The sequence below is a fragment of the Rattus norvegicus genome, chromosome 18 (genome assembly GCF_036323735.1).
Source record: "Rattus norvegicus strain BN/NHsdMcwi chromosome 18, GRCr8, whole genome shotgun sequence".
Classification (NCBI taxonomy): domain Eukaryota; kingdom Metazoa; phylum Chordata; class Mammalia; order Rodentia; family Muridae; genus Rattus; species Rattus norvegicus.
The window spans coordinates 23,823,678-23,849,875 of record NC_086036.1 but is presented as its reverse complement, the minus strand read 5'-3'; the positions used below and the strand labels follow the sequence as shown (position 1 = coordinate 23,849,875).

The 26,198-nt window shown below is 49.3% G+C and overlaps 1 protein-coding gene across 3 annotated transcripts in view; it reads right to left on the bottom strand.

Annotated features, from left to right (window-relative positions):
* Lims2 (LIM zinc finger domain containing 2) overlaps positions 1-21,712 on the bottom strand; it is a 38,200-nt gene extending 16,488 nt beyond the window's left edge. The window contains exons 1-3 of one of the 3 annotated variants that reach the window (NM_001415698.1): positions 11,957-12,172; positions 11,464-11,488; positions 810-969 (exon numbers count right to left, since the gene is read on the bottom strand). In NM_001415698.1, coding sequence (NP_001402627.1) covers positions 810-965 — 156 coding nt within the window. In that variant the 5' untranslated portion in view covers positions 966-969; positions 11,464-11,488; positions 11,957-12,172. Of the gene's footprint in view, positions 1-809; positions 970-11,463; positions 11,489-11,956; positions 12,173-21,518 lie in introns of those variants that run through there. The other 2 variants (NM_001012163.2, NM_001415697.1) reach the window with 2 other exon arrangements.
* Positions 21,713-26,198: the final 4,486 nt, after the last annotated feature.

Here is a 26,198-nt window from a genome sequence, read left to right as displayed (position 1 = left end):
CTGTGACCCCTCCAGCCCAATCCTGGCTGTCCCAATCTTTTATAGAAAAGAAGATCAAGGCCCCAGAGGTGAGTCAATAAGGTAGAAAGATGGAGTCTCTATTTCCCACCACTCTCCCACTCATTCCTCTGCTTCGACTTCTACCACTCCAGCCTCTTCCCAGATACCCCACATGCTCCTGCTTCAACATCTTTACGTATGTTGTGCCCTCTGCCAAGATCGTTTCCTGCAGAAGAGTGTGTGTGTGCATGCATGTCTCTGTCTCTGTCTCTCTCTGTCTGTCTCTGCCTTCTCTGTCTCTCTCTCTCTGTCTCTCTCTCTCTCTCTGTCTCTCTCTCTCTCTGTGTCTGTGTGTGTCTGAGTTTGTGTGTCTGTATGTATCTGTGGATGTATATGCATGCATGTGTATGTGTGTATGTGTGTGTCTCTGTGGAATTATCTGTGTGCATGCATGTGTGCATATGTGTGTGTGTTTATCTGTGTGTGTCTCATCAAACACCACCTGGTTACCCAACTCTAACCACGAGAATGCTTATTTCTGAAGCATCCTCACTAGACAATAGAAGCACTCAGCCATTGCATTTGCTCTCTGACCCAGCGAAGGACAAACATCATGATGTAGGTTTGTTCTACCCCAGGGCCTGCCCAGTACTGTCCAGGGGAGACTGACTGATTGGAGACGTTGCCAGGTGAGAGATGGACCAACACGGTGTGGGAAACTCAGCTTTGCGGTGTCAGAGCCTGGCCAGGTCACAGAACAGCCACAGGCTCTCCAAGGACAGCCTACCTACCACCCAGACCCTCCTCACCTCATAGAAGAGCCCCTCGGGAAACGGCCGGAAGCACTGTGCACACACAAAGCAGTGCTCATGGTAGAGCTCCCCATTACTGTTGACGATGCGCTCTGTGGGGGCAAACCGGGCTTGGCACCGCTGGCACATGGCATCCGCCAGACATTCTGACATGTTGCTAGAGGGGACAGAAGGAGACGGTCAGCACCGGGCAGCAGGCTGGCAGAGCAGGCCTAGGGACACGGCCCTGGTTGAAAGGCTCAGGGGAATCCAACCTTTAAGGGTGACAAACAGGGCACCTACTTAAAACATGAAATGGTGTATGTGTACGTACAGTGTATGGGGGTGGCACACATGTATGTACGCCCACAGTCGACAATCATCTTAGTTCTTGTTCCCCGGGCACCACCCACTTTTTAACATTTTTTTATTTTACTTTTTACTTATTCACTTTACATCTCACTTGCTTCCCCCTTCCCAATCACTCCCTCCCACAATCCTTCCCCCAACCCCTTCGATGTCTTCTCTGAGCAGGTGGGGGCTCCCCTGGGTATCCTCCCACCCCAGCACCTCGGACTCTGTGATGCTAAGCACTTCCTCTCCTGCTGAGGCCAGACAAGGCAGCCCAGCTAGAAGAACACACCCCACGTTCAGGCAATGGGTTTGGAGAAAGTGCACGCTCTGATTGTTCGGGACCCACGTGAAGACCAAACTGCACATCTGCTGCTTCTGTGAAGGGAGGCCTAGGCCCATGTATGTTCTTTAGTTGGTGAGAGCCCCAAGCAAGCACGAATCCCTGACACTATTAATGATACTCTGTTATGCTTGCAGACAGGACAATGTTGGCCTCTGAGAGATTTGGGGAGATATAGACACCCACAGACAAACAGTGGCTGGAGCTTGGGGACTCTTATGGAAGAGTAGGAGGAAGGATTTTGGGTTCTGAAGGGGATAGGAACTCCACGGGAAGACCAACAGAGTCAACTAACCTGGACCATCCACAGTTTTTTTTGGCAGCATCTCTCACTGACCTGGAATTCACCAAGCTGGCTAAGCTGGCTGACGACCAGCCTGTGTGCCCCTCCCCACAGTGCGGGGGGGGGGGGAGGGGGGATAAGCACTGGTCTTCACACCTGGCTGCTCCACCACACCTCCCTGCCGCGACAACAAGTCTAAAGGCATGTACTGGGTTAGTTTTTGTCAATTTTACACAAACTGGAAACACCTGGGAGGCGGGACTCTCAGCTGAGGCGTTGCCGCCATCAAATCGGCCTGTGGGCATGTGTAAGGGACCTTTTCTTAATCTGTGGTTCATGTGTGAGGTCCTGGGTTTTTAAGAGAGCAGTGGAGCCAGCCTTTGGGGGAACAAGTGAGCGGCTTTCCTGGGTGGTTCCTGCTTGAGTTCCAGTTCCTTCCCTCAGTGATAGACTGTCATCCTGTGTGAGCCAAAGAAACCCTTTCTTCCTCAAGTTGCTTTTGTTCTATCACAGCAACGGAAAGCAAACTACGACTGTGAGCAAAGCAACCCCCCTCTTAAGCAGTATTTCTGTCCTAGTGACCATGCCTAGCCCATGCATCAAAGTCATGTGAACTTCTGTTCCCTCATCTGTAAAACGGGCCCAACATCAGCTGTCTCCAAAAGACAATTTGAGCAGAAGAATCTACTTTACACCCGAGCTGCCCCACTTGGGTGTTTGCGTGTGTCTGCGCTATTTCAAACATGAGTCAGGTTTGGTCGTAAAGAGAGCCTCCCCTCCCCCCACCCCAGCCCCGCCCGCCCCACGAAGCAAGCACAGCCTCTAAGTTTCCAGTAGAGGCTTCCTCAGCAGGGAGTTTCCACCCCTGGGATGATTTGGCCCGTCTCCCTGGTCACATCGGGCTCAGAGGTCACCAGGCTGCACATTAATAAACAGGGTTTGACACAAAGACAGCCCTATTCCTCACACTGTAAATGCCAGGAAATTATCACTCCTCCTTGGACAAGGAGCTGAGGATGTGGCTCAGTGTAACAGGAACGGCAGGGCTGCCTCTATGCAAACGCTAAGCGCTGTGCAGCCACAGAAACCTCTCCAGCAGGAGGACCTAACTGAGGACTGCCTGAGAGAGTAAGGATTGCGGTGCAAATAATGCCAGCCAATCAGAAGCTGCTGTTTAGAAGAGATACTTTCTCGGAACCAATGGGGCGTGGGGAGGGTACAAAAGGAGCTTGCGGGGTTGGGGATTTAGCTCAGTGGTAGAGTGCTTGCCTAGCAAGCACAAGGCCCTGGGTTCGGCCCTCAGCTCCGGGGGGGGGGGGGGGGGGCAGATTTTCTCATCTGCTCCCGGGGTCTGTGTCGTTCCAAACCCCAAGACAGAGTCGGGCTCAGAGCTGTCCAGAGCACGGACAATGAAAGGTCTTTGTGGGACTGGGAAGGTGACTCAGTTGATAAAATGCTTAGTGTGCAAGCAGGAGGAACAGAGTTCAGACCGCCATCACCCATCTTTAAAAAAAAAAAAAAAGGCTGCCCTCTTATCTGTGATCCCAGCACCAGGCAGGCAGAAACAAGCAGATCTATGGAGTGCATTGGCCAGACTAGCGGAGCCAGTGAGCTCCAGGTTCAGTAAGAGATTCTGTCTAAAAAACAATGTGGAAAAGAAGGTGAGGAAAACATCTCAGCTCAGCCTCTGACCTCCACAGCCACAAGAACTCAAACGTGCATGCCTGTGTCCACACACATCATCTCTGGCTGAAAACTGGGACAGAGGGAAGGTATTTCACAGGCTGCTATCTGCATCAGTGGTTATCTGCAAAATGCCTGCCGGATGCTGGGTCATCCTCGAGGGCCCAGCGCAGGCCTAGGCAATCCCGCTGCTCAGGCAGGGACCTGCGGTTCACCTCGTGTGGTTCACCTGCTGCAATGGAGCCCTCCCTCGTCAACCCTGGTTGTGTATGGTATGAACTATGGTGTCAGGATACCAGGATGGATATAACGAACACCTTGACAACGGCACTAGGGGGGCTGTGGGCCCTGTAAAGAAACCTGGGCCCCAGCCAGATCCCAGGAGCACGCACGTGCATGCACATGTTACACAGTGCCCGATGTTGGATTTCTTTGAACTTCATGATACCTCAGGCCAGTTCTCTGTTGCGATGGGTGTGACGTATTTGAGGTATTCTTGATTTGAAAAAAAGAAAGAAAGAAACCAAGGTGCTGGACCAAAAGGGTATACAGGCTTCTCAAGAAGCTGTTATCCCGGGGCTGGGGATTTAGCTCAGTGGTAGAGCGCTTACCTAGGAAGCGCAAGGCCCTGGGTTCGGTCCCCAGCTCCGAAAAAAAGAACCAAAAAAAAAAAAAAAAAAAAAAAGAAGCTGTTATCCCTGACAGGTTTTGGATGGATTTGGAGATTTAGGGAAGAATATGTTCCCTTTCTCTTTCCTGCCTCTCCTCTCTGTTTTCCTTTTCTTTCTTCTCTTTCCCTTGGGCAGGGTCTCCTGTAGTCCAGGTAGCTGATGAGGGCCCTCATTCCCCGGCCTCCGCTGCCCGAGTGCTGGGATTATAGGAGCACACCGCCATACACAGTATTTTGCAGCCTAAGGCTCCAGTTCATGGCTTTCTTGCATCTACACAAATGCTCTACCAGCTGAGTTGTTGACCGTGCCCTGGACAGCTCTCAGCCCCACCCTACCAGCTCTTGGAGGTTTGGGGGTGAGTTGTCACAGAGTCAACAACACAGAGCCGGTGAGAAATTCTGCAGCGAGCTCCTCTGAGCACTGCTGCAAGCTCCTTTAATACCCTCCGCCCATGCCCACATTGGTCCCAAGAACGTATCTCTTCTAAACAGCAGCTCCCAATTGGCTAATGTGTCAGCAATCCTTGGTCCTTCGGGTAGTCCTCAATTAGGTCCTCCAGCAGGAGATGTTTCTGCAGCTGCACAGCCCCCAGCGTTTACATAGAGGCAGCCCTGCCGTTCCTGCTCTGACCTTTTTCAGGGTTCAGTCCTCTAGATCCCCTGTCCAACTTCCCTGTCATTGAAAGGAAGTTCAGAGGAACCCGAGTGATGTCAACTGTCTTTGCCTCCCCTGTTATTGCGTCCTTAGCCTGCCCACCTATGACCGTGGCTCCCTGGTCCTCTCCCTCCACACTTCCTCCGTCTCCTGCTCTGGAACCACTTGTTCCTTAATGCCAGTGACCCTAGACCCACAGCCCCATGGATCTCTCACCCTAGCTTTTTACAAGTCTCTTCCAGCCTGATGGCCCTGGGGCACGTGCCTAGGAGCCATGACCTCTGTTCTCTCTCAGGAGATACTCCCAGAATCCTCCTCACCCAGGTTAACCCATACTAGTAGCTCATACTGCGGGGACCATCCCAAACCCTGCTGTTGCCCTCTTTCTTCTCTACTATGACAATTCCTGGGGAGTCAAGCAGTTACAGCTTTCGAGTCTGTCTAAGCTGTGCTGAAACCACCGCCATATTTTGGTTAGTGATGTCTTTGATCAATGGAACCCAGGTTTGAGCCTCCCTAAAGTGGCAATAAAATCGCCCATTCTGTAACTGAGGATGTGGTTCAGTGGGTAGAGCGCTTACCTTAACATACTCCAGGCCCTAGATTCAGTCCTCAGCATAGCATAAAACCAAGCCTGTAATCCCACTACTTGGGAGGCGGAGGCTGGATCAACAGCCTCAAATCATACTTGACCACACTGTGAGCCAAGGTTAGCCTGGGACACATGAGACTGTCTCATAAAAATAAAGTCATCTCAATCCAAAAGTCACCAAATGGGATGGCCTTAACTTGTCCAAGCTATAGACTACATCAATCCCAACTCCCAACAAGTGCTGCCTTCACCCTGCCTCCAACCCAACCCAGTTCCTGTGCCTTGGGTGGCCAGCCTCTCCGAAGGACAGACAGGACGAAGGACAAAGGACGAGGAGGGGTTTCCTCAGCAAGTACAGCGGGCAAGTGCAAGTTCTTCCGGCCTTTGTTGTGTGCAACCCCACCCAGCCTCTCCCCATTTACCTGAACTCATTGTAAACTCAAGGCCCGGCTTGGTCAGAGCAGGGCTCTGCAGGTACAGCCCCCACCCGAGAGCCCACCTGGCCAATAGCCCAGGAGGTGCTGTCAGCCACCCCCCCAACCCCCCACCCCCTACCCCGCACCCCAGTAGGGCATAACAATGGGAGCCTCCTCCCCAGCCAGAGCTCAAGTTATGGATCGCCTAAGGGCAGCAGGGTCAGATCTGAAATAGAAAGGATATTGTTCCTGCTGTGCTGTACGGCCAGCTCCCAGAAAGCTGGGTTGGGAGAGGGGGAGTGAGGGGGAGGAGGGAACTGGGCAGGTCCCAAAACAGGGCAGGGTTCAGTCTGTCCCTATACAGTGGGGAACCTGAGCTCTTGAGCACGCTGTGGTGGGAAGTGGGTACATACAAACCCTTTTAAGAATCCTTGGACTGGGGCTGGAGAGGTGGTTCAGTGGTTAAGAGCACTGACTGCTCTTCCAGAGGTCCTGAGTTCAATTCCCAGCAACCACATAGTGGCTCACAACCGTCTGTAATGGGATCTGATGCCCTCTTCTGGTGTGTCTGAGTACAGTGTAATCATATACATGAAATAAATAAATAAATTTTAAAGAAACCTTGGACTGGTTAAGAAACTTCCCGCTAGGCAGGACATGGTGGCATACGCCTTCAGTCCTAGAACAGGAGAAGTTGAGACAGGAGGATATCTGTGAGTTCAATCAAGGCCAGTCTGATCTACATCATGAGTTCCCCCCAAAACCAATTTTAAAAGCCAAGCACAGTGGTTCACAACTTGGAATCCCACAGTGCTGACATAGTGGTGGTAGTGTGGGAGAGAGGGTGGTAAATAAAAACAGACAGAGCTCTGGGAGCTCCCTGGCCAACGATCCTGGACAATGTGGTGAGCTTCCAGGCAAATAAATAAATAAATAAATAAATAAATAAATAAATAAATAAATACAGGAAGGGGTGCCCCAGGAATGCCACCAAAGGTTGTCCTCTGACTGCCACACATGCTGTATGCAGTCACCCACATATTCAATTGCCCACAAGTGTGCACACACAAAATAGCCAAGCATTCTAAAAGAAGCCTAGAAGTCAATGCTTAGAGAAGCTCTCATGACTTTTACTCATAAGAAAGAGACACAGTGACTTGCCACCCAGAGACACTAGCCTAGGGGAGTTTGAAAATTATGGCCACTGCTGTCTGAGCCGCCCCTGTATTCACCAATGTGAGGCAGAGTATGGAACTCTTAGCTGTTCCCGTGAACCTTCCTGATAAGATCCTAAATGACCAGTTACCATTGTTTCAGACAACCAGCGGTCAACAGACAACTGTGCAGGGCCCGCCTTCTGTATTCAGGTGCCAGGAACACACATCAGCAAACCCGGAGACAAAATGGTACTCATTAACAAGCCTTGCCCAGAATATAATTTGCAAGAACAGCCAATTCCAAAGTTGCCCAACAATGATTGATTCAACAAATATTTTTTAAAGGGCATTTAGAGGCTAAGTCCAGAGGAGACAAAAGGCTTCAATGCCTACAAACCCACTCTCTGGCATACAGAAGCTTAGGCAGACAGTTTTCTCAGTCAGCTTAAGGTTATGCCCCTAAAGTACCTCAGCCTCTCCCTTATGGAAATCTTTTTTTTTTTTTTTTGGTTCTTTTTTTCGGAGCTAGGGACGGAACCCAGGACCTTGCGCTTCCTAGGCAAGAGCTCTACCACTGAGCTAAATCCCCAACCCCTCCCTTATGGAAATCTTAAAGGTCAGAGCCAGGACTCTCAGATATTGTTTTAAGGACATGTGAATGTGATTGGCTCACACTTGTAACCCCAGCACTCCAGAGGTGGAAGCAGGCAGATCAGAAGCTCGAGGTCGTTATCTTTAACTACAAACTGAATTAGAGGCCAGCCTGTCTTTAATATTTATTTACTTATTTAGCGTTCATGCGTGTCTGTGTGTGTCTGTGTCTGTGTGTATGTGTGTGTGTGTCTGTGCGTGTCTGTGCGTGTGTGTGTCTGTGTGTGTCTGTGAGTGTGTCTGTGTGTGTGTGTCTGTGCGTGTCTGTGTGTGTGTCTGTGTGTGTGTGTCTGTGCGTGTCTGTGTGTGTGTCTGTGTCTGTGTGTGTTTGTGTGTGTGTGTCTGTGTGTGTGTCTGTGCGTGTCTGTGCGTGTGAGTGTGTGTCTGTGTGTGTCTGTGAGTGTGTCTGTGTGTGTGTGTCTGTGCGTGTCTGTGTGTGTGTATGTGTGTGTCTGTGTCTGTGTGTGTTTGTGTGTGTGTGTCTGTGTGTGTGTGTTTGTGCGTGTGTGTGTGTGTGTGTGTGTGTGTGTGTGTCTGGTAAGATCAGACAATGTGGTTAGGCATGCAACTGAGGACTATCAGTGCCAGGGTGGAGCACCTGAAAGGCCACCCCTCTAGACTGTCTACCTTGGGACAGCCTACCTTGTCTTCCCTGCACTGACAGTTGCATGCCCCCTGCAGTGGGCGATAAAACAGACAACCAAAGCCAAAGCATCCAAAAGCAGAACAGCCTTCGGTGGGAGGGGATCCCAAGGTCTTCCTCTGTGTGGTATGGGGTGGTATGCCCCCTTGATGAATAGTCATGCATGCAAGTATGGGGACCCCCACCCAAGCGGCTGATGCATTAGAACATGGACCTTAAACAGTGTGGGACAGAGTCATGACAGACTGTGGTAGCTGCTGTATGGCCTTTCTTGTGGATGATAAAATATGTGACCGAGGCGGGTGATCTTCCCAGCAAAAACAAACTTGCCCCGTGTCAGGGAGGAATCACAGTGGGGAAGAAGCATACAGACACCCTCTGCTGTAGCCTCTAGTGGGGAAGTGGGAAGGGGAGGATAAGATTAAGGGGCCAGCCAATTTTGCTTACAGCTTTCAGGATGCATGCAAGGCAAAAAGAGAGTAAATTGTATCTATACTGAAGATCTCTTCCAAGGATCCAAAAGCTGGAACCCCTGGGAGGATTACGAGAACATGAGAGAGATTGTAGACGAGATCCTTGTTTGAGCTTTAATAGAGAATGGAAAGTCTATGATTCTTCACACAGATGGGGACATTAATAAAGGCTCAGTACTGGAACCCGTGGTAACCAGGAGACACTCTGAACTGCATGGACTGGGGAAGCCTTCTAAATAAGCCATGAGAGAGAGTCTGTCACAGCATGACTCATGAGGCTGTGGGCCATAGGGTTGGGGTGGTCTTAATCTGGACCCTATGGAAGCAAAGAAACGGAATAATAGAATCTCCCATCGCCCTGTGAGACAAAGACTGCATTACCTGAGGCAGTAGGAGGGAAACTGGTCACTGATTGGAAGAGATAGAGGAAGAACAGACTTTATGGAGAGAAGTTCACAGGAGAGATTCGGTATTCGATGAGAAGATCAGCAGTCCAAGTAAAACTGTTCATCAGAGAGTTTCGAAGTTCATTCAGTCAGAACTGTTAAAGGTTTTAGTGGCTTTTCTGAGCCCAATGGTGGGACCGTAGAAGAGTCTCTGTCAGTCTGAATGATTTAGATGGGCGCGTAAATCAAGATCAGTAAATGTTAAGCAATCCAAGGAGGTTAAGACAAAAGAGAAGCAGAAGGATGGGTCTGTTTTGTCACTCAGAGGTAAGTGTGGCAAGATCTGTGTTGAGCTGAAGCCCCTGGGTGGGGGTCGGGGGTGGGAAATGGTATTCGACTGGGTCTCTGGAGATTTTTAAAATCAGAGCAACAAATGACAGCAATGATAAAACAGTGCTGGTGAAGCAAGTAAGTTTGTCCTAGGTGCGAGCAGTTACATCAGAGCATACTGCGATGGACAGATCACAGCCACAGCCACAGTGCTAGCCCAGAGCTGGCCAGCACCAGGCAGCTCGTCGTGACAGGCTAGAGCACGGCCCCAATCTCCTTTGGATCTGAGCTGGGTGAGACCAGTGGGAGTGAGGCGTCCCAGAGTGACCCCATGACAGCGGCAGCATACTAAGATGAGGCAGTGAGATGACTCTTGGGAAAGAGCTGTGAAGTATGATACATCCTGTCCACTCCACCTCCAGGAGGCCCTGACCTTGCCTCCCAACTCCATCTTCTGGCTCCCTGGCTGCTGGCTTCCCGGTCATCTTCCCTGTCTCCTTGCAGCCCTTTCTCTGCACAGTGCCAACGGGTGCATTTACAAAGGATGCTATTCCAGGTCCTCTCTGGTGGCTTCCCAAAGCCCTCCCTCTGCTCTTGCCTGCCATTGTCCGGGGGAGCGGTGACAAGGAGGGTCCTGAGAGGTGTGAACAGAGAAGGTTTATCTGAGGTACAGTATGTCTCCAAGCAGTGTAAAGGACTAGTAGGGGGGTCCAGGATCCAAGCATGAAGACCTGCCTCTGCCTCTCTGAGGCAATGGACACAGAGTATATGACATGAAGGAAAAGAAACCCCATAGTTCCTAGGACAAGAAGAGACTCACCCCCTCCAAAGTCTGAGTAAGGTCTGTTCCTCCCAGATCAGTCTGACTAGGATCTGTGTGTGCGTGCGTGTGTGTGTGTGTGTGTGTGTGTGTGTGTGTGTGTGTATGCACACGCACGCGCCCAAAGAAGGGAAGCCAAGCCTGGAACCTGTGGTGGACAGTGGCATCTCACAGATGCTTAACAACATATGAGCAAGAAATGCTTGAAGAACTGAGCAGAGTCACCCAAGTTCTCAAAGATGGCATCTCTAAGCAGGGGCACTGTGGCCATTTCTGGTGTCGCTGTGGTCTCCATGTCCAGGGGTTTCTCTGTCCTCTGGGATGAGCAATTGTACCCAGAACAGAAAAGAGCTCCTTGTCCCCATGTGACCCCAGGGCCAGCAGATCTTCTGAGCTCATCTCCTGCCACCAAAAACCTTCCTGAATGTTCTCCTTGCTGGCTGCCCATGACGGACCAGTCTGTCCAGAAAAGGTTGAGGGACCTAAGTTTAACAGGTGCCTCATGTCTCTACTCCCGGACCCACTTTCAGCTTAAGATGTAGCTGGGTGCCTGACTCTGTGGCTGCTGTTTTTTCAAAGCCGAGGGCTTCGAGTGGGCAGCCAAGAAGTTGGTAAGGATTTCTGCCAGGGACTTTGGGGGTGGGGAGGTGGGGTGACAGAAAGGACCACAGCAATCTGGGGGAAGACCCTTACCACCTTCCTGGGGTGGGACAGGTCCTTGCATTACACTGCACAAAGAAGCAGAGTCTTCCCACTGAGGGAACACCCAGAGCTGAGGGTGGAGAGGAAGCAGGAGGGAAGGGCGGGCCTCACACCACGACAGGGTACATAGTGTTTCTGAATCCAGGGCTACCCAAGGATTCTCAGCCACACCTTCAGTAGTGCTGAGCAGCAGCGTGTCCCTGAGGCAGAATACTATTTTGTGCCTCAAGGGATCTTCAAGCCACTACCCCACAACCACTGGGTATTGCCCTGACTCCCAGGACCGGGGACCCTTTCCCAAAGAAGATTGCAAAAGGGACAGGGCTCCCCAGGAGCAGCAGTGCAGCAAGGTGCTGCGCAGAGAAAGCTTTCCCACCAGCCTTTAGCGAGAAGAGAGTCCTGAACCCCAAGACCACCCCTTCCAGCCCAGCTTTGAGCCACACAATGTACCCAGCCACGTTCCAGAAGCAACTGCAGAGGCCAAAACCGGCCGGACTCTTATGGACCTGTGACCCACCTCTGGAACCTGGATTGTCTTGAACCTGTACAAAGAGACCGAGATCTTTAACCGGGGCAGGCTGGAGGGATATTCTCTGCCCCTCACCCAGCCTCTACACTCAGGGTTTAGAGACAGTTCTCCACAGGTACCTAATCATCCTTTACCTCTGGTTTACAGAGAAGGCAGTAGAAGGTTCTAGAGTGAATATTACCCAGGATCCCACCGCAGGTTGCCAGGAGAGCCCAGTGCTCTCCAGCTACGTTTTAAAGCTTCAGTTGGCTGGTGACCTCAGACAAGTCCCTGGTCTGGGATCACTGGCGATAAAACTACACCTGCCAAAGCCCACACATTCTCTCAAAGAAGAGAATGGGTCCCCCTGTCCGACCTTCTCATTCCCAGAGGGGTCGCAGCCTGGAAGCAATGAGTCCGCGGGACCTCCCGCCACGATCCGCTTCCCCACATCTCTCCGGGACCATGTCACCCTCCACCCTTAACTTAAGGCATCTGTTACCTTCCCGTCATGGTGGCCGCGCGCCTAGCACCCGTCAGCAGTCCACTGCTGGGTCCCTGACAGAGGACGCAGGGTCCCGGCACAGGGAAGAACACGCCCAAACCGCGAGGGCGGCTCCACCCAGCCTGCAGCTGGGAAGAGGAGTGCAGGGGACAGCTTCAAGGGGCACAGGGGATGCCGGTGCTAGTGTCAACCCTGGGAACACTAGGGACTGACACTAGAGACTCCCAACTTGAGTGGGTCGGTCACGTCCTCACTACCCGGACTCTGTTGCCACCTCCCGGATTCCGGGCATACTTTTCCTTTTAAAGGGAATGAAGTTATAATAAACAGGCACAAGTTCGCACCCCACCCCCATTCACCCTCCCTTCCACCATCCACCCTCCCCATACTCTCCCCTACCTCTACCCCAGACACTTTTAAGGGATGTGTTAGAAAGGCAAAACTGAGGCTGCCAGAGCGAGCGAGCGCGCACGCGTGCGCACTTCCTTGGCGTTCCTGCGGCTGCCCCAGGCAGGAAAAACAGTCCGATTTATGCCTCCAAGACGTTTCTGGGCACCAATTGCCCAGAATCTCGGGGCATTAAGGGACTCCCCTTGGGCTGGAGAGATGGCTCAGTGGTTAAGAGCATTGACTGCTCTTCCAGAGGTCCTGAGTTCAAATCCCAGCAACCACATGGTGGCTCACAGCCATCTGTAATGGGATCCGATACCTTCTTCTGGTGTGTCTGAAGACAGCTACAGTGTACTCATATAAATAAATAAATCTTTTAAAAAAAAAAAAAAGGGACTCCCCTTGTCCGTGCGGTCCCCTCTCAGAGAGGACAAGGTCCAGGGGATCTTTTCTGCCTGGTGAGCTTAATCTGCCTCTAGACCTAACACCAGTGCTCTCTTTCCTGAAAAACCACGCAGTTTGTTTGTTTGTTTGTTTGTTTGTTTGTTTTGGACAAGGTTTTATGTAATCCATGATGACCTCAAATATCCTTTTATGTAGCCAAGAACGACCTGAGCTCCTAATCTTCCTCCCACTGCCTCCCACTGCTGGGATTACAGAAAGGGACTCAGTTTATATAAAGCCGAGGGTGGAACCCAGGTCCTTGCGCATTCTAGCTAAGCACACCACCCACTGAGCCAGACATCCGTATTTCTTAATAAAAATCAGAACTCCTGTCTATAGTGAAGCATTGCTGATAAAGGGAGATTATCAGCCCTAAAAGGATGCGGTGATATAAAAGCTGGAGGGGATTTCTGCTTTGAGAACCTGTTCTCAGGTACTTATGTCACCAAAGGGCAGGGTCTACAGTTATTATCGGTTACATTTTTTTTTTTTTTTGCATTTGTCTTGGCTTTTTCTGCTCAGTTGAAACTTGAGGATTGGTTAAGCACACTGTGGTCCCTCTGCCAGTGTTAGGAGAAATGTTTCCACAATTGTCAACCCAGAGGAATAGACATCCAAGGCTGAGCAGAAATTGGCTCCTGGGTGGTTTAATCAAGCAGAGAAGTCTTGTGGGAATCAATGAGAATAAAACGTCAAAGACAGGACCCGGAAAGATGGTTCGTAGCAAAAACATGAGGATCTGAGTTCAAATCCCCACCATGTAAAAAGTTGGAGTTGGTCCTGTGTGTCTGAAAGCCCGGTGCTGAGGAGGGCAGAGGCAAGAGGACCACTGGGGGCTACACGGACTGCCAGTCTAGCTCTAGGTTCATGAGAGACCCCATATCAAAGGAATAGAGTGAAGATGATTCATTAAATACCCAATGTCCTCCTCAGCTTCTGTACACAGTCACCTGCCCACTTACCTCCCACTTAACATGTATGTTCACACACCACACGGGGACATTGTGTGATTGCTGTATGATGTGGGCATGCAGGGATCTGCCTATGGATCTAGGGTTGTTTGTTTACCTGCTACTCAAAGGGTTTTATTTAGCCCCACTAGAGATACAGAGCTTCCAAATGAGACTAGCACCTGCATTGGGGACACAGTGGACACTAGAACATCCTGATTAGTAGCTACTGAGCACATCCTGCCAGGAATGTGTGTCGCCTTGGGCCAGGCTGCGAAGGGATCAGACACTGCATTTTGCAACTGTTAGACCTGCTGTCCATATGGATGTGGGCGTGGCCCTTGCTGGGCATGACAGGTGCTGGCGTGTCACATGTGTGTGCTGGCGTGTCACATGTGTGTGTACATGGAAGGGGAAGCTATGGGAGTGGAGGTGGCTTTCCTGGACATTGGTGAAATATAAAAGTGGGTGAGGGTATGTTTAGTGGGGATATGATTTGTGTTGGGAAGCAGGAGGAAGCAGGAAATGAACTCAGAACTCTATCGCAGATGTGCAAGGTTTGATTCAGGTACAAGTTCAACCTTAGCATTAAGTGGATCCCTGAAGATGTCTACGTGAGCAGAGAACCCTCCGTGAGGAGGGAAGGAGCAGAGAGGTCTGGTCTGGTAGGGCAGGCTTGGTAAGGAGATGTGGCTGTGGAGACAGCTCTGTCAGTAAAGTTCTCACCGTGTGAGCATGAGGCCATGACCTACTTAAAAAAAAAAAAAAAAAAAGCCGGGTACACATGAGTTTATAATTCTAGTGCAGGAGAAGCAAATCATCTCTGGGCTCCGTGACCAGCCAAGCCACCTGTTTGATAAGGTTTTTGGCCAGCGACAGATCCTGCCTTTGAAACCTCAGGAACAGCAGCTGATGTTGGCAGGCTGGCCCCCATGAGTACCTGCACATACATGCATCCGAACGCATACGGACACATACTAGGAAGAGGATAGGGGACGCCACAGATCCGAGAAGCCAGGGAATGCTCGTCTCTATCTCCAAGGACAGGAAATGATCTGAGATGGATAAGAGCAGGCCCAAGAAAGATAGGGCTCCATACCCAGTCCTGTCAGAGAGGAAGGGGAACAGGTACCCTAGAGACAGGCTGAGCCCTGGAGGCAATAGGGTATTATAACTGCCCTGAGTGGAGGGGGAGGAGGAGGGGAAAGAAGGGGGAGGGAGGGAGGAGGGGGAGGAGGAGAAGGAATAGGAGGAATAGGAGGAATAGGAGGAGTAGGAGGAAGAGGAGGGAGAGGAGGAAGAGGAGGAGGAGGTGGAAGAGTGCACAGCTCAAGCCAAGGCAAGGGACAGGGGTGGTGTTGCACTGTGTCTGGGGTGAGGAGGTGAGCTCAGATCGAGGCTTGAGTCCCATACAAGCCCTATGACTCAGGGACGGGAGCCCAGGTGGGCTCTGAGAAGTCTAAGGTCAAGGAAAGGACAGAGTGACATAAGGGTTGGTCCCAGGAGGAAATGTAGGTGCAGACACTCACTAGGGGCAGAGCAGGAGCTTAGAGCAGATGAGCCCCAGAGAAGACAGAAGAGAACCCTGACTATCCCTAGCACGTCTCCTTTCTCCAGGCCTGAGCCCAGTGCTGCAGTTCAGGGATGCTCAAAGACTCATGGGATTAAGTAGGGTCTGGGCTGCTTCTAACCACCATGCCAGAAAGATGAGGATGAAGAGAACTTGAGGCCTCCAAGAGCCTCGGTTGGCCTCCTCCAGCCCTATCTAGAGTCCTACATGAAGAGAATGAGTGGGCTTGCAGCCCTTCCAGAGTGTGCTAATTAATCTTGTGAAGTCGATAGAATTCCAGAATCACCATGGAAACTAATCTCTGGGCAAGTCTGGGATTATCTGAATTGGGCTGATTGAGGGAGGAGCCTCTGAAATCCAATGAATGAATCTTCAGACTGAGCTAAAAGGAGAAAAGGAGTGCGACCAGTAAGATGCGGCTGTGGGTGAACCTGCCTGACAAACTGAGTTCTGTCCCCAGAGCCCGCAAGGCAAAAGCACTAACTCCCCTAAGTCTCCTGACCTCCATAAGGGAGCCGTGGCACGTGCATATCCAAACACACATACATTCTGTGATGACTAATCTTGGCTGCCAACTTGGCTACAGAATCAACTAAAACCTAGATAGTTGGACGCCACTATGAAGAATTTTCCTAACTGGATCGTTTGAGGTAGGAAGACCCACCCTTAATCTGGGTCATACCTTCTGGTGGCAGGATATATAAAAGGACAGGCAAGAAGGAATCTTGCTTTTTGCCTGCTTGCCCTCCCTCCGGAAGGCAGATTCATCAGTCCTACTGCTGAGGCGTTTCTTTGCTGGATTACGATCTACTTCAGGGCTTCAACACTGCCCAGCTACCAAACTGTTGGCCTTTCAGCCCCGAGACAGCCAGAGTTAGGCTAGCTGGACAGCACTCTATAAGCCACACTAATAAAAAAAATTTTAATATAAATTTATTCTGTCAGTTCTTTTCCTCCAGAGAACTCTGATACACACATATATACAAATAAATACATAAATAAACGTAGTAAGCCTTTATAATTAAAATATAATATTAACAGTAAAGCGCCTGATGGTTCCCTGTTGTCCCTGCTGCCGCGTCTGTCTTGCCATGACAGACTGTATTTACTGGAACCGTGAGGTGAGACAGAATGAAGTTGTTTGTCAGATACATTATCTCCACAGGAAACAAGTAACTAATCCACAAGGCCTTGAGGCCTATGCCCACTACGGACAGCTCTGTAAAGGGAGCTATGTGCTTTCCCAGGCAAACAGGAGGGTAGAGTTAGTCAAAGGCAGCCAGCCATAGGGGATATGAGAGATCTCCCCGAGCGCTGGTCTACCTAAGCTCTCTCCCCCACCTCTAGGTTATGGATGGTTTCTGTGAGGAGTTAGTAAGGAGAGGGCAGTCAGGAAAAGAGGAGAAAGAAAAAGCATTGCTACCTGGGAAGGAGATAATCTCATAACATCTGGAAAGTACTCAGCCAACAAAGCCATCCACTATCCCAGACCATCTATCAAGACAAAGCCACTCACTGGACATGGATCTGTGTGACTTTCTCAGTCAAATAAGGCCATCCGTTTGTGGGTATTTTCTGTTGGAGCTGAGGTGATGAAATGTGGGCAGAGGGATTGTGGGAAAACTGCTAATTAAGGTTGAAGTCTACCATTTTCCAGATAGCCTCTGAGCTCCATGGAATATGGGGACTTCCTTCGCTGGCAGGGCCTCCCATTCTCTGACTTTGTTTGGGCAATTCAAAACCCCCCACACCTCTAACCTGCAGAATGTCACATAGCCTTAGATTATAGCTTCAATGTCCTTTCTCCTGATAAGAACACATTCAGCTAGCACCTGAGATTCCTGAAATGCTTCCCCATGCTAATGAGGCATTTCAATACCCCAAGCCTTCAGTCAAAGACCTTTGTCCATCTTGGATGTTTCTATCCCGTCCCACACACCCCCAAATTATATAAGCCTCGAATCACCCCAAGTGGAGTCTATCTGCCTCCCCGCAGCTGATCCGTTGTATCTTCTACACCATATATACTCACAGGGCTTCTGAACCCCCACCCCATCCCCTCCACAGTCTCTGCTCCCTTTGTCCCCATGGACCAATATCGACATCAATCCCTGAGGACAAGAAGGGTCACAAGGCATCGAAGGAAAAAAAACGATCTGGGGAGCCTATAAGGACCAGTTCAGAGACCACTTGGCTCTGTGGACATCACCCTTCCCGACAGCATGATTCAAATAAATTTCTTTCAATCAAAAAAAAAAAAAAATCAACGAATGCCCATTTTTACTCCTCTGGGCACCGAGACCCTTGTTTTCTCATACTCCCACATTTCCCTCTCAGGACATGAGTGGGTAAAACTCTCAGCCACACTGGAGTCACTCATGTATGCTCCAAAGTAAACCTTGTCTTTTATTCCTTTGAGTCGTATTACATTTCTTTATCTGTTTCTTTCTTTTTTTTTTTTTTCTTTTTTTCGAAGCTGGGGACCGAACCCAGGGCCTTGCGCTTGCTAGGCAAGCGCTCTACCACTGAGCTAAATCCCCAACCCCATCTGTTTCTTTCTAGGACACTGTTCTACATGGTTCCAGATCAGCCAATGCTACGAAGACCCTGTCTCAAAACGAAACGAAACAAAACAAAACAAAACAAACAGCAACAACAAAACCCAAAACAAAAAACCAGAAAGTGGTGGCATCCTTTAAAAGAGCACCAGTCACACCCTTCCAAGGGGCCTCTTTGTGGTTCAACACTGTCCCAGATGTTTAAAATGACTACTGAGTTGGGACATTATGCTGATGGATTTTCTATCTGGCTAATGCATGCCATCCAAAGATTTGCTTTGTTTTAGTTTCTCCTGGTTTGGGGGAGGGGGAAAACTTTGCAGGGGTCTGATTTCAACCTCTCTAGAAGGACACGAGACACTTTGGGACTGATTCCTTTTGAAACAGGAAACTTTCCTATTCTCCTTCTCACTTAAGGAATCAAGTTTTAGTTACATTGTTTATAGAAGACCATGTTCAGGCCTTGGTCCTAGGGGTTTCCTAGTCAAATATTAACTGTTGAAAGCCAAAGTGTAGGTCTGTGCATGACCTAGTGTTGTCTGCTAGTCTCCTCCAAACTGAAGTGCAAACGGGAGGGAGGAGTAGGTTCCTGAGCCTCAGGAGGTAAACAAGAATGACATCACAGGTCGAGGAGAACAAAAACAAAGACTCTTCCAGCTCCCTCCTGGGGAAGAGAATGGGGAAAAGTTTTCGGAGACTGTCAGCCTCCAGCTGGCTTCCCATAGAGCTCCAGGGCTGCAGACCAAGGTGGAGGTGGGGATGGGGGTGGGGTGGGGGTGGGGTGGGGTGGGGGTGACGAGTCTGCTCTTGAGTCATCCCTACTCGAGTCAGTCACATAAGCCATTCCTAACCCGAGGAAAGCCATTGGCTCAGCCAGTTAGACTTTGGTAGAGCTGGTGCTTTGGTCCCCGTGAGTTCCCTTTTCTTGGGCGACTAGTGGCTATGTGTTGCATCTCTTCAGGACAAATAGGTCACCCAACATCCTGTGCATATGTTCATGTATTTACTGATGACCTATGTGCACCTGTGTGCATGTGCATATAGGGCCAGTAGTCATAGTTGATCTCTTCCCCAGTCATTCTCTGCTTTTTTATTATTTGAAACAGTGAGTGTCTCTCGCTGATCTGGAACTCACCTAGTAAGCTAGGCTGGCCGGCCAGTGAGTTCCAGGAATTACCCTGCCTCTGCCTCCCTAGCTCTGAAATTACAAACAGATGCCACTAAAGCCCCCCCCCTTTTTAAAAAAAAAAAAGAGTTTTGGGAGCAAAGTCAGAACTTCATACTTGTAGGCCAAGCATTTTACTGACAGAGATGTCTCCCCAGACCAAGAAGGTTCGTTAAATGAAGTTGATGTAAAACAGACTCAGGGTGGATACTGCCAGACAAGCACAGCGTTTATGTAAATTCCCCCCCACCCCACCCCTGGAGCTGGGGACTGAACCCAGGGCCTTGCGCTTCCTAGGCAAGCGCTCTACCACTGAGCTAAATCCCCAACCCAAGCATAGTGTTTAAAAGGCAATTCATGCAGCTTCATATAGAATTTTTGCCAATTCAGTTCATATCTCTGAGATGCATGTTGAATAAAACTGAATACAGCTGGTAGGTGTTCAAGCCAGGCAGAATCAATATTTTTTTCTTTACCTTTTTAGTTAGCACCCAAAATAAATAAGTCTAATTGTGACATTTTCATACATGTCATTGTACTTTGTTCATATTTGTCCCCTATCACTCTCTTGCTCCTTTGGCTTCTTCTGTGTGTGTCTCCCTGTCTCTGTCTCTGTCTCTGCGTGCGTGCGTGCGTGCGTGCGTGCATGCGTGTGTGTGGTTGTACATACACATACATGTGGCAATCAGAGGACCAACTCTGGAGCCATCCAACTTTTTTCCTACATTTTTTTAGAGCCACGGATCCTGCTGTCTCTGCTTCCTTAGCACTGGAACCACACTGCTCGAGGGGTTTCACAAGCTTGGAGGGTGACACTCTGGCCCTCCTGCCTCAAGGCGAGACCTCTATCAACTGAGTCATCTTCCCAACTGTCCTTGCTCCTGAGAGTGTCATCAACTCAGCCTAGAGATGGACCAAAATCTCCGAGGAGGAAGATATCATTTTATCTGCATTTCTCAGCTGGGACAGATGCAGTTCAACAAAGGCAGTCCCAAGTGGCCCTTAATATTCAGGACTGGGCGCCTTATCTCTGATGGCCTGCCCGAGACCCCCTGAGTGTGAACCTTAGTCCCCCGAGTGGCCCCATTTCTACTCTGACAAGATGTAAGAAATGATCATGAACCAGAAGGAACTCGCCAGATTGCAGGCACAAGTGCGCATTGGTGGGAAAGGCACTAATCATGGAAGGAAGAAGGTGGTTCACAGGACAGCCACAGCAGACGACAAAAAGCTGCAGTTCTCCTTAAAGAAGTTAGGGGTAAACAATATCTGGCATTGAAGAGGCGAACGTGTTTACAAACCAGGGAACAGGGATTCGTTTTAAAACCCTAAAGTTCAGGTGTCTGGGCAGCAAGCACCTTCCCAGCATCCTCAGCCAGCTTGCTGCAGATGGTCTGACCAGTTAGAGGAGACCGGCTGAAGCTCTCTGCGCAAACAACCTGTGGATGGAAAAGCACCACTTGCTTCTGGAGAGGAGGAAGGTGATCAAGTTCCAGAGCTGGTGGAGAACTTTGATGCCTCTAACAATGAGGCAATCTGTACTGAAGCACCTTCTGAAGAAGGTGACTCTAGCAGAAGTCACATACAGGACCTGCTATTTTTTATCGTGACTGCTTTTTAAAATTTTTTTTATTATGGATCTGATAAAATTTAGATCTCTAATATTTTTAAGCCCAAGCCCCCCGGACACTGAATCTCTTTTCAGTTTTTGCTTATGCCTAATTCATTCTTTGCAGCAAATTAAGCTGAAGACGCTTGGGAATAAAGTTTGGAAATGTTAATAAAATTCTTTGCCTAGTTAAAAAATATACATATATACATATACACACACATATACATCATATACATGAAATATGTATACATATGTTTGTTCCTTGTGTGTGTGTGTGTGTGTGTGTGTGTGTGTGTGTGTGTGTGTGTGTGTTCAGGAGTGACAGATCTCTGCATTTCAGACCATTTCAACCTTGGTCACCCAACCAGAGGCTGGGGATGTAGCTGAGGTCAAAGCACTTGTCTAGCATACATAAGGCCCTGGGCACCATCTCCAGCACAAAAAAAGATAAAAAAGATTGAACTGGGCACAGAGAAGAGTTTCCCCCTTCAGGGCCACAGCTACTCAACTGTTCCTAAGACCATCTCCTCGGCAAACCAAGATTCATTTTGCTTCTTCTTTCACATTGTGAAACCAATCCTCATGGGCAAGCTTTTCATCAGAGCCTCCCAAACCTCTTCCCCAAAAGGTCAGCAGCCCACCCTGCCACTCCCCAAACCCATCGCGTCCCCGGAGGAGACCCAGTATGCAGCCGAGTGAGTTACCACACTAACCAATCCCAGGAGAGCAGAAGGCCTAGAGCTGTTTAATTCCCCACCTAGCAACATGAGCACAGTATTTAGGGCATAAAGGTTGGCAGGGAGATTCAGGGTAGAGGCAGGCAGAGGACCCTCCCAAGTCTGTCACTCCGATATCACCGCTCTTCTTTACCTTGGTGTCAGAGACGATGCTTTACTTCCTGGGGCCCTCCTTCCCTGAGGGCAGCCTGTAGCTCCTCCAGGGGCAACAGCAGGTGCCCAGCCTGTTTGGCACAGCCACGTGGAGAGAGAGAGACTGCACGGTAACCAGAATGTCCCACCACCGCAGCTCCCAGACGCTGAGCTGCACCCTCACCTCTTCCTAGCTAGGCCAGAGACTTGGCCTGAGGTCCAAGCCTAGAAGGTGTGGCCAGAAGCGCTTTGGGGTCAGCTAAGGACGAGCTAGGACTGAAGTTTAGGAAGGAAAAGCTTGCTTCCCTAGAGACCCAGGATGACGGGACAAAAGTGGTGACAGCACCCTCTGATTTCAGAGGGGCTGGCAAAGAAACATAAATTCTTCCTGGGGTAAAGAGGTCATGAGCACTCGGGAAGGTCAATGTTCGCAGGGCAGACGGCCAAGAAAATGGAGCCCGTGGTGAAACAATCACGGGCCTTCAGCCTCAGCTATCAAGATGGCTCCTGCTAAATATTGCTTCCCTTGAAAAGCAGGAAAGTCTCCAGGCCATTTATATCACCTTAATTGTTTTTTATTTATAGTTTTCTGCTAGGAAACTCTTGCTGCTCTAGATTATACGCATGCGATGGGAAGAAAAAGTCACCCCAAGCGTCATCACCCTCTCATGCTGTCAGGTGTGCACTTAATCATTCCTGGCTTTTGCTATCTACTATTTTTTCTTTTACAAATCTATTTATTTCTATGTGTATGAGTGTTTTGTCTGCATGTATATATGTGCACTGTGTGTGTGCCTGGTGTCCTCAGATGCCAGAACAGGGCACCTGGTTCCCCAGAACTAGAGTTACAGATGGTTGCCAAACACCATGTGGGTGCTGGGAACTGAACTCAGGAACTCTGGAAGAGCAGTCAGTGCTCTTAACCACTGAGCCATCTCTCCAGCCCCTCTTAGTCACCTCTTTAGTTACTTTGTTTAATTTTTTGAAACAGTTTCCTTAGCCCAGGCTGGCCTTGAACACACTATGTAGCCAAGGATGACCTTGCCTTTCTAATTCTCCTGCCTCCACCTCCCTAGTGTTGGGATCACAGCTGTGCACCACACCTGCTTTATGCTATGCTGGGGGCAGAATCCAGCCTTTCCTTTGTGGTGGGTAAGCACTCTAGCAGCTGAGCTACACCCCTAACCTATGTGATAGTTTTGTGTTTGCAATGCCACAGTGTCTTCATGGCAATGATGGACTTTTGTCACCCTCTTTGTTCTAATCTGAGCTTCCCTGATCCTACAGCTGCAGGGAACCCTTGGACTTGGTGCTGTCAGATACTGTCCCAGGATCTACTGGGAAGAGACTCCAGGAGTCACATGTACTATGTTAGGTCTCAAAGCAGACAGATGGCTGAGTGTCTTACTTAGGATTACTATTGCTGTGACAAAACTTCAGGACCAAGAAAGCAAGTTGGGGAGAAAGGGTTTATTTGGCTTACACTTCCATATTGCTGTTCATCATTGAAGGAGGTCAGGATGGAGCTCGAACAGGGCAGGAACTGATGCAGAGTTCATAGGAGGGTGCTGCCGACTGGCCTGCTCCCCATGGCTTATTCTGTTGCAGTAAATATTTAATCTACAATAACCTTTTATCCCGCGCTAGTGCCAGGACCTGTACGTAGGGCCACATGGCGCTGTGGGGTACTTTTAATGTCAGTGGCTCCACACTGTCCCCAAGTACTCTCAGACCCAGGTGGTCCACGAGCCATTCCTGCGTGGCGAGGTGCCATGCTGGTCTCTAGTGTTAGTTCCGGCACTGGAGGGCCCTATGGAACTAACCATAATTTATCTCTGATTCGTATTTCTCCCGGCGGCTCTCTGCTAACCGCAAACTCTCTGATTCCAGCTACTGGGTAAAATCAAAACTCAACATACTGCAACCCAACAATCAGATTTACATGTTTAATTCTCAATCCATAGTATATAACAAACTTACAACCAATTATTAAAGACATAAACCACCCACCAAGGTAAGATAAAGTTACCTATAGAAATCCATCCCTTAAGAAATATATAAAACTACCTTGGCAATTCGAGACCCCCTGGATCTGGGCCTTCCTTCTCCGTCTCCATCTTGATTCTCCCCCTTCCCCTTCTCTCCCACCTTACAACGTGTGCCAGCCCTCACCTGCATATAGACATCAACCTATGTTACTCAATCTGATTTCTTTTTTTCTTTCTTTTTTGTTTTTATTTTGGTTTGTTTTTGTTTGAGACAGAGTTTCTCTGTGTAGCTCTGGCTATCCTGAACTCCCTCTGTAGACCAGGCTGGCCTCAAACTCAGAGATCTGCCTACCTCTCCCTTCCAAGTACTGGGGTTAAAGGTGTGCACCACTGCCAGGCTGGTTTTTAGAATCCAGGACCACCAGCCCAGAGACAGAACAACCTCCTCCATTGTCTTAGTTAAGGTTTCACTGCTGTGAACAGACACCATGACCAAAGCAACTCTTATAAGGACAACATTAAATTGCCCTTCCCCCATTCTCCCTGCCTCCCTAAAATCCGTTAGATCACATTGCTAAGCTCGCCAACAAGGTCCATTCTCTTGTTTGGTTGGCCACTTCCTCGTGAAGCTGACCACTAAGGTCTGATTTTCGAAGCTAACCTACATATTCAGAGGTTCAGTCCAGTATCATCAAGGTGGGAGCGTGGCAGCATCCAGGCAGGCATGGTGCAGGAGGAGCTGAGAGTTCTGCATCTTCATCTGAAGGCTGCTAGCAGAATACTGACTTCCAGGCAGCAAGGTTGAGGATCTTATAGCCCACGGTGACACACCTACTCCAACCAGGGCCACACCTAATCGTGCCACTCCCTGGACTGAACATATAAACACCATCACATCCATCAATCACTAGTTAATGCCTGATTTACAGAGGCATTTTCTCAGTTTAGGTTCCCTCCTTTCATATAACTCTAGGTTGTATGTCAAGTTGACATAAGACCAGCCAGCATGGACCTGAGACATGGCTCAGTGGTTAAGAGCACTGACTGCTTTTCCAGAGGTCCTGAGTTCAATTCCCAGCACCCACATGGTGGCTCACAAACATCTTTAATGGGATCTGATGACCTCTTCTGGAGTGTCTGAAGGGAGCGACAGTGTACTCACATAAATAAAAAAATCTTTAAAAAACAACAACAACAACAACAACAACAAAAACCAGCCAGCACAGGGAGGTGCCTACTAACACAGCAGATCAGAGGCTTGCTTCCAGGCTCTCAGTACCTGTTACAGACGCTGGGCTCCTCTTAATACTTCTCACCCTCATCCCCTCCCCTAAACCTTTTCATCTCCTGAGCTTCGCTTCCCTTCTCCCAGCTTCTGATTCCTATATAACTCGGCCATTTTTGGTGCCTTCTTGTCTCTGCTCTTGACCCCGGGGTTCTCCCCACTAGCCCCTCTTTCTCTCGTGGCCCAGCCTATTCTGCCGGCCATGGTCAGTCATCTCTTCCAGACACCTCTGGTTGTGCTTTCCCTCCTATCTACAATAAAACCTCTTCAAACAAGCCTAGGAGTGGGCGTGTCCTCACTCCTAGTCACACTATGCATAAAGTTTCTATGCCCAGCACTGATGAGCATAACTAGATGTTTTTTGAGGGGGAAGGGGTTGCTTTGAAATGAGGTCTTGTGTGTCTTCAGCTAAGTCTCCAACGCCCTTAAGACTTAATGACCTTGAACTCTAATGCTCCCCCTCTTTACCTGAAGATCACAAGGATGAGCCACTAAGTCATGCTCGGACAGTGCTGACTCACCAGGCTTTGGGCTCATAAGGCAGGCACTCTATCCACTAAGCCATATTCCCATCCCCTGGATGGTGTTTCTCAATCAACTCTTACACCCCTTGAGGTGGGACTGTCCACTGTCATACGACGCAGAATCTAGCAAGGGCTGGGTGGACGTGGAGCAAGCTTTAAATAGTTATCAAAACAGGGAGGTGGTACTGTGTGGCTATGCTGTCTAAAACAGCCAGCCAGTAAGTTATAAATAAGTTGTGGGCCCAAACGCAAACTTTCCTCCTACTGGCCTAACTCTCTGGACCCAGAACAGGGCTCTATTCAGAAATGCTGCCTGGTAAATATTTGTCAAAAGCAAGTTCTTTTAGACATTTTGGAAAGTTTCCTGTCCCTTTGCTGGTCACCTGTGTTTGCATCACATTCCCAGGCTTCAGAGAAATTCAGATGTCATTTCTGCACACTTCTACGCCTCAATTGAATTTGTGGAAGTGGTAAAGTCTTTACTAAATAGGTCTCAATATCTAGATTGCTCGTAAAATTGGACTGTTTGAGACAAGGTCTCACTCTGTAGCCCAGACTGACCTGAGACTCACTGTACACCTCAGGAAGGCCGGCCTCATGTAACTGCTTCAGCCTCCCAGATGCTGAAATTACAGCCACCTGACCAGCTGGACATTTAAGCTACTGTAGCAACTCTGAATAATGAGTTCCCATGGCAACTGGTAGCAAGGATTTGCTTTGTCCTAGTAGCAGTTATTTGCTTAGTGGTTTGAGTCATTTTATGAAGACTATTTCTTCTAAAGTGGACTTCTGCAAAAACCTGTGTTTCATTCCATCTTTTAGCCTGGCTACATAGTTTACGCAGTCAGTTTAAGCTAATTATTGGCCAAAAGTTGCACTCAAGG